The sequence below is a fragment of the Rhinoderma darwinii genome, chromosome 5 (assembly GCF_050947455.1).
Source record: "Rhinoderma darwinii isolate aRhiDar2 chromosome 5, aRhiDar2.hap1, whole genome shotgun sequence".
Taxonomy (NCBI): domain Eukaryota; kingdom Metazoa; phylum Chordata; class Amphibia; order Anura; family Rhinodermatidae; genus Rhinoderma; species Rhinoderma darwinii.
Genome location: NC_134691.1, coordinates 184,929,809 through 184,942,318, shown reverse-complemented (window position 1 = coordinate 184,942,318; position 12,510 = coordinate 184,929,809). Strand labels below are relative to the sequence as shown.

Genomic DNA, 12,510 nt, shown 5'->3' with positions numbered 1-12,510 from the left:
TAATTTTGGCCTTAAGGCTCAGAGCCCATTTTTCAAATCTGACATATTTCACTTTATGTGGTAATAACGTCGGAATGCTTAAACCTACCCAAGCGATTCTGAGATTGTTTTCTCGTGACACATTGGGCTTCATGTTCGTGGTAAAATTTGGTCGATATATTCAGAGTTTATTGGTGAAAAATTGCAAAATGTAGAGAAAATTTTGAAAAAATTGCATTTTTCAGAATTTAAATGCATCTGCTTGTAAATCAGACGGTTATACCACCCAAAATAGTTACTAGTTCACATTTCCCATATGTCTACTTTAGATTGGCATCGTTTTTTGAACATTCTTTTATTTTTCTTGGACGTTACAAGGCTTAGAACATAAACAGCAATTTCTCATATTTTTAAGAAAATTTCAAAAGCCTTTTTTTTAAGGTACCTCTTGAGTTCTGAAGTGGCTTTGTGGGGCCTATGTATTAGAAACCCTGATAAAACACCCCATTTTAAAAACTAGACCCCTCATAGTATTCAAAACAGCAGTTAGAACGTTTTTTAACCCTTCAGGCATTTCACAGGAATTAAAGCAAAGTGGAGGTGAAATTTGCAAATTTCATTTTTCTTGCTGAATTTCAATTTTATTCATTTTTTTTTCTGTAACACAGAAGGTTTTACCAGAGAAACACTACTAAATATGTATTGTCCAGATTCTGCAGTTTTTAGAAATGTCCCACATGTGGCCCTACTGCGCTCGTGGACTAAAACACAAGCCCTAGAAGCAAAGAAGCACCTAGTGCATTTTGAGTGCATTTTTTATTAGAATATATTTTAGGCAGCATGCCAGGTTTGAAGAGGTGTTGAGGTGTCAAAACAGTAGGAATCCCCCAATAGTGACCCCATTTTGGAAACTACACCCCTCAAGGAATTCATTTAGGGTTGTTGTTACCATTTTGACCGCACAGTTTTTTCACAGCACGTATTTGAATTGGGCTCTGAAATGAAAAAAAATGTCATTTTTTCCAATAAAATGTCATTTGTGATCAAAATTTCTTATTTTCACAGGGAACAAAATACCCCATTTTGTTGCCCAATTTGTCCTTAGTGTGGCAATACCCCATTTGTGGTGATAAACGGCCGTTTGGGCCCATGGGAGGGTTCAGAAGGAAAGGAGCGCTATATGTTTGTTGGAGTCCAGATTTTGTTGGATTGGTTTTCGGGTGCCATGTCGCATTTGCAGAGCCTCAGAGGTATCAAAGCAATGGAAACCCACCAAAAGTGACCCCATTTTGGAAACTACACCCCTCAAGGAATTCATTTATGGTTGTTGTTAGCATTTTGACCACACAGTTTTTTCACAGCACCTATTTCAATTGGGCTGTGACATTAAAAAAATGACATTTTTTCCAATAAGATGTAATTTTTTACCAAAATTTCTTATTTTCACAGGGAACAAAATACTCAATTTTGTTGCCCAATTTCTCCGGAGTGCATCAATACCCCATTTGTGGCAATAAACTGCCGTTTGGGCCCATGGGAGGCCTCAGAACGGAAGGAGCGCTGTGTGTTCTTTGGAGTACAGATTTTGCTGGTTTGGTTTTCGGGTGCCATGTCGCATTTGCAGAGCCCCAGAGGTATCAAAGCAATAGAAACCCACCACAAATGACCCCATTTTGGAAACTACACCCCTCAAGGAATTCATTTATGGGTGTTGTGACCATTTTGACCCCATAGTTTTTTCACAGAACTTATTTGAATTGGGCTGGGAATGAAAACAAAATTATTTTTTTCAAATAATATGTAGTTTTGGCTGAAAATTTCTTATTTTCACAAGAAACAAAATACCCCATTCCGTTGCGCAATTTGTTCTGAGTGCCGCAATACCTCATTTGTGGTGATAAACTGCCGTTTGGGCCCATGGGAGGGCTCAGAAGGAAAGGACCACCATTTGGCCTACTGGGGATTTTCTAGTGCGAAGTCATGTATGCAGAAGCACCTGAGGTACCAGTACAGTTGAAACCCGCAAGAAGTGACCCCGTTTTAAAAACTACACCCTTAAGGCATTCATCTAGAGGTGTAGTGAGCATTTTGACCGGAGACCTACACCCCATAAACTGTAATGTGGGTTCTCCCGGGTATGGCAATACCCTACATGTGGCTGTTATCAGCTGCCTGGACACACAGCAGGGCCCAGAGGGGAAAGACGAGGGGGGATAAGCTGTGCGGAGTGCATCAGGGTAAGTAAAATTGGGGTAAATTATAAACCAAGGGATGTATGATAAATTTTAAAACACTTTCATACAGAGCTCTGGTTATTCGGGACACGTGTCACATTGATATATTGTGTCATCCATTATCGCCCTCTTATAGCAGACTTTACACCTCTTTTGACTTTTTCCCTTCTTGCCAGTTTGGGGAACTTCTCCTGGAAAGTGTTGCCCTGGTACGATGCGTGTGGGCTCGCTTCCAGAAGTACTGGGTGCCCCCCCTTCTTGGTCCCTAAAGATTAGGTTCTTGATAATCACCTCTTGAAATTCCAGGAAAGTTCCCGTCTGGCCTGCACATCGACGTAGCATGTACGCATTGTACAAATCCATCTGTATGATGTGCCCGGCCAGCTTCTTATACCACACCGCATGGCGCTGTAGGGCTTCAGGGCTTGATCTTACAAGTCCATCCCTCCCATGTACCTATTGTAGTCCAGGATGCAGTCTCGTTTGGGGGTGTCCTTCCCTTCATATATCCTAAATCTGTAGGTCTACCCGGACGCACTCTCACAGCTTATACATCTTCACGCCATACCTTGCCCTCTTACCCGGCAGGTACTCGCGGAATTGAACCCTCCCTTTAAAATGTACCAGGGACTCATCAATAGAAATACACTTCTCGGGGGTGTATGCTTGGGAAAACCGGGCACTGGAACGGTCTAATAGGGGTCTCCGTTTATACAAACGGTCAAAACTGGGGTCATCTCGGGGTGGGCACGGCTCATTATCAGTATAATGTAAGAAGCGAAGTATTGCCTCATTTATTTATTTTTTTAGGTTCCAGTTCAGTTCTGAAGTTGCTTTGAGGGGCCCATATATTAGAAACCCCTATCAAATACCCCATTTTAGAAACTAGACCCCTCAAAGTATTCACAACAGCATTTAGAAAGTTTATGAACCCTTTAGGTGTTTCACAAAAATTTAGAGCAAAGTAGAGGTGAAATTTACATTTTTTTTTCACCGAAAATCCTCTTTATACCATTTTTTTTATAACACAAAAGGATTCATCAGTGAAACGCAACTCAATATTTATTACCCAGATTCTGCAGTTTTGAGAAATATCCCACATGTGGCCCTAGTGCGGTAATGGACTGAAACACCGGCCTCCGAAGCAAAGGAGCACTTAGTGGATTTTGAAGCCTCTTTTTTATTAGGCACCATGTCCGGTTTGAAGAGGTCTTGTGGTGCCAAAACATTGGGAACCCCCCAAAAGTGACCCCAATTTGGAAACTAGACCCCTTGAGGAATCCATTGTAGTTTTCTTGGGGTGCATGCGGCTTTTTGATCAGTTTTTATTCTATTTTTAGGTGGCGTGGTGACAAAAAAACAGCAATTGTACGATTGGTTTTTTATTCTATTTTTTTTACAGCGTTCACCGTGCGCTATAAATGACATATTCACTTTATTCTGCGGGGCGATACGATTACGTAGATACCAGATGTTTATAGTTTTTTTTATGTCTTATGGCGTTTGCACAATAAAATACGTTTTGTAAACAATCATTCACTTTTTGTGTTACCTTATTCTAAGAGCCAGAACTTTTTTATTTTTCAATCAATAAAGCCGTGCGAGGACTTATTTTTTGTGTAACGAACTGTAGTTTTGATCAGCACCATTTTTAGGTACATGCGACTTTTTGATCTCTTTTTATTCCATTTTTTGGGAGGTGAAGTGACCAAAGAATTGTGATTGTGGTTCGGTTTATTATTATTTTATTTTACGGCGTTCACCGTGCGGGATAAATAAAGAAATAATTTTGTAGTTCAGGCTGTTACGGACGCGGCGATACCAATTAAGTTTATTTGTTTGTTTATATATTTTTATTAATAATAAAGGACTGATAAGGGAAAAAGGGGGATTTTTACTTTTATTACTTTTAAATCTTTTATTTTCTTATTTTTACACATCTTTTTTTAACTTTTTTTTAACTTTATTACTTTGTCCCACTAGGGGACATGAGGGCAGGAGGCCCTGATCGCTATTCTAATACACTGCACTACATGCGTAGTGCATTGTATTAGAACTGTCAGCTACTCACTGACAGGACCCACTAGGCTTCCGTCTATGGCATAGCCGGACGCCATTGTTTGGTGTCCGGTTGCCATAGTCACCATCGCCGGCCGCTATCGCGTAGCAGGCCGGCGATGGCAGCTTAACCCCTAAAAAGTCGCGATCTCTATAGAACGCGGCTTTTAAGGGGTTAATCAGCGGGGACACAGCGATCGGTCCCCGCTGTAGGAGCTGTGACAGCTGCTGAACAAGACAGCAGCGTCACAGCTCCTGTATGTGTCGGGAGGACGGCCGAAACGGCCGTTACTCCCGAGACGTACTATTACGGCATGGAGCGCGAACGATACAGCTGCCATGACGTAATAGTACGTCAAGGAGCGGGAAGGGGTTAAGGGAGGTCCTGAGCGAAGAACTTCACTTCCACTCTGTTACCTCCATATGCCTATAGTAAATAAGTCCTTTCATTTTTTTCATATTTTATAAAGTGTACTAAAGGGGCTTTAATATAGACATTTTTGTCCATAAGCAGTATAAAAGTATGCTTCACATTGTTTCCCATGAATTACAATAAAGAAAATGATATAAGAAAAACAAAAGAAGCAGGAAACAAACATAGCTTATTAAGAGTTTTATATTTTCTACTAAATAAAGTTGCCATATAAACCAACTGGACACACATATATACCATTTTATTATGTGACTGTCTGAGTGTCATTAAGTCCCATTGCACAGGTATGTTATTTAGAGACAAATGCAACAAGATTACTAAATGTTCTAATGTAACACAAGTAACGGTGGCAAAATGCATTAAGCACCAAATCTAGGACATAGCACTATGCTGGAGAATACAGGGCATTAACACAGCATTTATCAATAGGCTTGAAACATCTCACCTTTTTCTTCATCTTTACATTCTTAAAAATAGCATGAACTCTCCATGTTTTTGCAAACATTGCCCCAAAAGCTGTAGTGTAGCCTACTGTTAATATCCATGTTCTGACCTGTAAAGAAATAAGACAATAGAATGTTACACAAAATGATAACAATTCAACTGCCTTCAAAGTAAACCTAATAAAGCAAAATATGGGGCGCATGTAGCAAATCCCAGAATGTGACATTGTTGCCAAGAACGTCCAAACATAGGGCGTCTTCCATTTCAGTGAAGTTTAGGAAATTGCTATGAGCAAACAGTTACTCTTCGGGCCGGTTCACATCAGCGTTGGCCTTCCATTGAGGGGTTCCGTCGGAGGTTTCCGTCGGGTTAACCCCTCAATGGAAAGCCAAACGGAAACTTTAGCTTCCGTTTGCATCACCATTGATATCAAAGGTGATGGATACATTGCTAATGGTTTCCGTTTGTCACCATTCTGTCAGTTTTCCGTTTTTTTGACGGAATCAATAGCGCAGCCGACTGCGCCATTGATTCCGTCCGAAACAACGGGACCCTGTCACAACGGTGTCAGACGGAAACCATTAGCTAGGTTTCCGTCACCATTGAGTTCAATGGTAAAGGAAATGGAAGCTGAGGTTTCCATTTGCCTTTCCGTTGAGGGGTTAACCCGACGGAAACCTCTGACCGAACCCCTCAACAGAAGGGCAACGCTGATGTGAACAGGCCCTTAGGCATCTTTTAACTGGTTGCCGACACAGGACGAGAATGCTCGTCCTGAGCGGCGATTACTTCGCGCATTAGGACGAGTATTCTCGTCCTGTGTGACAGCCGTCTCTGCGCACGATCGAGAGCAGGGCAACGGCTGTAATACACAGCCACGGCCCCGCTCTGACAGCGGAGAGGAGAGAAACATCTTCTCTCCACCATTAACCCTTTGAACGCCGCGATGAAAGCTGATTGCGGCGTTCAAGGAGAGGGGACTGCACATTGATCGTGTCACAGAAGATAACTGTGACGCGATCAAAGCCCACAACTCATATGGCCAGACAGCCCAGGGTCCATTGAAGGACCCCAGGGCTGTCTGAACATATTTCCTGTTGTTAGGGCATACTGAGGTATGCCCTAACAACTGCCTGTGTACAATCAGTGCACAGGCTAATGTGCTGGCATATAGATCTATGCCAGTACATTGCAGTTACAAAATAAAAATAAAATTATAAATCCCTTTATGGGATTTAAAAAAAAAGTTAAATGAATGTAAAAAAAATGTTTTGATAAATAAATAAATAAAAAGTAAAAACAATACACAGAAACACACTTTTTTTTATAATAAATAAACTTTTTAAAATATAAGTCCCAAAACATGAAATAATATAGACATATTTGGTATCGCCATGACCGTAACACCCTGTACAACAAATGTATAACATTATTTATGATGATCGGTGTATGGTGTAAAAAAAAAAAATTAAAATTGCTGCGGAACTTCTTTTTTTCTGCAATTTCGCCAAAATAAAAATATATAGAAATTAAATGATAATGTATTTGTACCAAAAAATGGTACCTACATAAAGTACAACTCGTCCCGCAAAAAACAAAGTCTCGTACAACTACGTCGTACAAAAAATAAAAGACTTATGAGCGTCGGGATGCAAAGAGGGAAATCTAAAAAAATTGCTCTGTCCTCAAGGCCAAAATTGGCCGTGTCCTTAAGGGGTTAAACATCTAAAAAAAACTTAAGTTTTTTGTAAAATGGTAAATGCATTTTTTTGGTGGCATTTTTCACAAATAATAATCTAGTTTTACTACCTTCGGTTTATCTTAGGTGGCGTCTTTTACATTGCAAATCGTGTGGTTTAAAGATCATGTGATGCAAAGATTCCTCTTTGCAATACATGGCATTCTGATAAAAATGCTTTAGGGTATGTGCACACACAAAATTAAAAAACAGCTCCTGATTTTCAGCCATTTTTTTTTAGAAACTCGTGTTTTTCGCAGCGCTTTTTACGGCCGTTTTTTTAGCTGTTTTTCTATAGAGTCAATGAACAACATCTCCAAAAATGTCTCAAGAAGGGACATGCACTTCTTTTTCACGGGCGTTTTTTTACACAGCCGTTTTGAAAAACAGAACGCTGTATTTCCCATTGAAATCAATAGGCAGATGTTTGTACGCGTTCTGCTTCCGGTTTTTATCCCTTTTTTCGGGACGTTTACGGGCCGAAAAACGTCTGAAAACGCTACGCGTGCACATACCCTCAATAAATGCCTTAAATAAAAAAGCCACCATCTGACGTTTTTTTAAAGAGGCAAAATAATCTATGGTAGAAAAACAGCACTAAATGATTAAGAAGAACGCCAAAGCCAATCTTGCTGCGAATTTGAAAAAAACTACCCAAAAAAGGCAAGCAAAATAAAAAAAGCCAACTAAAAAAATACCATGTTTGTAGTGCATTTTATATCTTCCCAATGACTTCAAGCCAACATTTGGCCGCAGTGTTTTTTGTGGAAAAAAACGTGCCGTTTTCCCAAAAAGGCTGTGTGTGAAGCCACCTGTAGGCCTCATTTACACGAGCGTGTGCGTTTTGCGCACGCAAAAAAAGCAGCGTTTTGCGTGCGCAAAAGGCACTTGACAGCTCCGTGTGTCATCAGTGTATGATGCGCGGCTGCGTGATTTTCGCGCAGCCGCCATCATAGAGATGAGGCTAGTCGACGTCAGTCACTGTCCAGGGTGCTGAAAGAGTTAACTGATCGGCAGTAACTCTTTCAGCACCCTCGACAGTGAATTCCAAACACCATATCGAGTAACCTGTTTTAAAAAAAAGAGGTTCGTACTTACCGAGAACTTCCCGGCCGTTGCCTTGGTGACGCGTCCTTGGTGACGCGCCTCTCTTGACATCTGGCCCCACCTCCCTGGATGACGCGGCAGTCCATGTGACCGCTGCAGCCTGTGCTTGGCTTGTGATTGGCTGCAGCTGTCACTTGGACTGAATTGTCATCCCGGGAGGTCAGACTGGAGGAAGAAGCCGGGAGTTATCGGTAAGTCAGAACTTTTTTTTTTTTACACGTTCACATATATTGGGATCGGAAGTCACTGTCCAGGGTGCTGAACCAGTTTAACTCTTTCAGCACCCTGGACAGTGACTGTCTCCTGCCGGGTTCGGTCAAAACGAGTTCGGCCGAACCCGGTGAAGTTCGGTTCGCTCATCTCTAAGACACTCCGTTCGGATGTTTGTAAACAGAAAAGCACGTGGTGCTTTTCTGTTTACATTCAGTTTGACAGCTCTTGCGCGAATCAAGCAGTTCACACGGAAGTGCTTCCGTGCGGCATGCGTGGTTTTCACGCACCCATTGACTTCAATGGGTGCGTGATGCGCGAAAAACGATTATAGAACATGTCGTGAGTTTTACGCAACGCACTCGCGCTGCGCAAAATTCACGCATTGTCTGCACTGCCCCATAGAGTAATATAGGTGCGTACGACACGCGTGAAAAGCACGCGAGTATATAACGCTCGTGTAAATGAGGCCTTAGGGTCAATTCCCACATGGCAGATTTCATTGCATAAATTTCTGCAAATCAGTTCCATTCATCTGAATGGAACTTGCAGATTTTATGCCTACTGCAGAAATATCCACATTCAGATAAATGGAACTGATTTACAGTTGCAGAAATTTCTGCAACAAAATCTGCTGTATGTGAATCCACCCTTAGGGTATAAAGAATTGTATTCGGCACACTCTTGGAATATTTAACGTAAATTAATGTAATTTTTTTTTTTCAAAATCTTTTCGTAATGCCAGTGGCTACATATGCAACGTTTCGGTCGTGAGACCTTCTTCGGGCACTAAAGAAACATATATAGGTAATTATAGTATACTATGCAGATTCCATACATAAATACAGGATGTGTGATACATTGATTTACATGGAAATGCATTCAAGAAGATATATACAAGGAGACAGGTACAATATTGGGTAATAAAAAAGGAAGGGACGGTGTCTGGCATCCAGAAACAGTAAAGCACATCAAGTGGCGTGAAGATCTCCTTAGAGAAAACCAATTTGTTTTGTATGTGTGACTGTACATACATGTGAGTGTGTTCCAATAGCATTAAATATATCAGATCGATCTACAAGTGGTAGTTAGAGGAAATAAGCGAGCCTAAATAGAATCCGTGGGCATAGAGTGTGAACATACCCCTACTGTTAGCTGTGTGTGAATCCAACCTTAGGGCATATTCAGAATTGCTGTTGAATTCTGCTGTGGACAGTCCGCAGTGGAATTCTGCAGCAGTCGTTTTTTACATTTCTTTCTATACATTTTTAGGAAACTTAGTTCAGACGTTGCGGAAAATAACTGTGCGGAAATTAGGCTGCGGTGCAGATTTTTCCCTCCGCAGCATGCTCATTCCATTCCGGAGAAGAAGCGGAATTTCACTGCGGATTTCAGCCTTTGCAATGCAAAAACTGAAATCTGTGGCATATCCGCTGTGATATCTGCAATGTCTGAATTACCTGTCAAACATGCAAATGTTGCTGCCCATTCGTCGCGTAATTGCCCCCGAATCTGCACCAACATTTGCAGTGGAAAAATTCTGCCACGTGTGAACATGGCCTAGTAGTTCCAAATATTGATGTCCTAAGTCTTAAAATTAATTGTATTTTACAGCACCATGTGAAAACAAACTTGTCACAAGAGCTGCTGCCATTCATATAGTGTGTATAGTCTCCTGTTTGGGTCCCCCTGTATTAACCAGAGATGGGAGTTGCTACAAAGGGCTGCCCCCGCCCTGAAGAACTCAGCACAATGTAAAGGGTGCCCCGAGATATCACATTTCCTCTGTAAAGGCTGAGTTCACATGTTGCAGACTTGACGCAGATTTTCAGCGCAGATTTTACCCTTTGCAATACAAAATCTGTGACAAATCTGTGGTGTGTGAATTCTGGACTTCAGGAGCTGGTTTGGGTGGACGTTGTAGATAGTTTTTATAGGGCTATTTAGACAACTAAACACTATTTTTCAAAAGTTTATATGCTAAAACTAACAAATGTGTCTCAGTTAGGCCTTATTTACACGAGCGTATTTCACGTCCGTGATACGCGCGTGAAAATCACACACATCGCACCGACCTATGTAAGTCAATGGGGCCAGTCAGACATTCCGTGTTTTTCACGCAGCGTGTGTCCGCTGCGTGAAACTCACTGCATGTCCTATACTTGAGCGTTTTTTGCGCGTCACGCACCCATTGAATTCAATGGGTGCGTGAAAATCACGGATATCACACGGACGCACAACCATGTGCTGTGCGTGATTCGCGCAACAGTTGCTCAAAAAATGATGAGAAAAAGAAAACCACCACCTTCATTTCATTTTGCATACGTCAAAACCGCAAAACTCTGCGTTTTTTTTATGTGCGCAAAACGGACATGTTCATGTAAATTAGGCCTTAAAGTAGACTATTACAAGGTGTAGAGTAGTTTTTGTAATTATTCACTGTCTGTTACTGAGACACAGCTCTGCACTATCTGCTGCCCAGACGTGAAACACAATCCCACAAGTCAGCAGTGTCGGTATGAGACTATTTTGTGAAGTGTTTTGTCCCATTACAGGAAGTGTGGGGAGGAGGGGGTTGATGGGAGATAACCATGTGTTCTGTGAACAGAAGGTCACACAAGCTGTAGTTAAATACCAGGAGCATGATCATGTGACTGCGTGTGATACTGGCTTACAGAAGTATTTCAGCTACAGACAGTACATTAGTAAGGGACTATTCTTACTGCATTTAAGGAATACCTGTCAACTTTCCTGACATGACAATTTTAGAGAGTACTTGTATCCCCCCCCCCCCCAAACAAATATCACGATTCTGGAAAAAAAAATTCTTAGAACCTTGCTGTAAAGGATCTGCCAGACACAGCTTCTGTGTCGACGCCCGTGGGTAATTTGTCTTCACCTGCTCCTAAGTCTGAGAGAGTGACTCCATCTTCTACCACTCAGGCTGGCAGGCTTAGGAGTGGGAGAGCCTATCACAGCCTGGCCAGACGGAGCTAGCTCCCGCCCTCTGTCTATTTATACCTGCATTTCCTGCTCCTCCTTTGCCTGTGATTCTCCTGTTTCCTGGCTCTGCTGCTGCTGCTTGAACTATTTGTCCCTGCTTCATATTGACCCTGGCTTACTGACTACTCTCCTGCTCTGCGTTTGGTACCTCGTACACTCCTGGTTTGACTCTGCTCGTTCACTACTCTCCTGCTTTGCTTTTGGTACCTCGTACACTCCTGGTTTGACTCGGCTCGTTCACTACTCTAGTTGCTCACGGTGTTGCCGTGGGCAACTGCCACATTTCTCTTAGCTTCTGTGTACCCTTGTCTGTTTGTCTGTCGTGCACTTATTGAGCGTAGGGACCGTCGCCCAGTTGTACGCCGTCGCCTAGGACGGGCCGTTGCAAGTAGGCAGGGACTGAGTGGCGGGTATATTAGGGCTCACCTGTCTGTCTCCCTTCCCCGTCATTACACTTGCACTGTGACGTTCCTCTTTGATTTCTTAAAAAAAAATGTAGGTATAAATTGACAACTGGATGTTACCATTCCACTCGCCAAAGGAGTGTGTCCCTACATAATCTGAATGGCACGTATCAGACACACCCCAACTAGTAACAGTTAGTTGTCAATTTATTCATAAATTTGTAGGAGGGAAACCAGTGGAATGGCACAGCACAGCGTTCTAAGAAAAGATGCTCCAAGATTGTTATTTTATGGGGAATACTAAAACAAACATGTCAGGAGTGTTGACAGGTTCTCTTTAAACCACATGCACACAAATTTTAAAGATCCAAAAACCCCTTTAAGCAACCTAATACATGGGTTGCTGATCTCTATGTACATATTCCTCATCTATTGACGAGATGAATATTAAAATTCAATATTTATACCATCCCAGAGAATCCCTTGTTTTCTTTCTCGTTCCTGACCGTATTTGCTGTTACTGTGCATGAATCTTCCCTTTGATCCAGTGTTTCATATCTGATTTTTTTCCTTTCTGTGCAAACCATGTTTACCTTATTTGCATTGCCAAAAATGCTGTTACGGCCAACATCAATAACACTTTGGATTCTGGACTCCCGTAGCTCTAAGAACCCTGGCCATCTGGTATTAATGGTGAATAACAATTTGTTGTTACAAGCTCATGATGAATCTCTTCATGTCAATTAACATTCAGATGCTGTTTTCCTGAGCAACAGAAGGGATCATTTCCCTTGTCTTGCTCAATAGTTTTTAAAGACAATGCGCCAGTTGATATACTTTACTGTGTTATTATACCCAACTGTGTACCCTAAATGTATATTATCTTTTTGCTCTTAACCC

At 41.7% G+C, this 12,510-nt stretch overlaps 1 protein-coding gene across 1 annotated transcript in view; it reads right to left on the bottom strand.

The window, feature by feature from the left end:
* GABBR2 (gamma-aminobutyric acid type B receptor subunit 2) overlaps positions 1 to 12,510 on the bottom strand; it is a 656,884-nt gene that overhangs the window by 174,829 nt on the left and 469,545 nt on the right. The window contains exon 12 of the mRNA XM_075826778.1: positions 5,150 to 5,257. Coding sequence (XP_075682893.1) covers positions 5,150 to 5,257 — 108 coding nt within the window. The remainder of the gene's footprint in view (positions 1 to 5,149; positions 5,258 to 12,510) is intronic.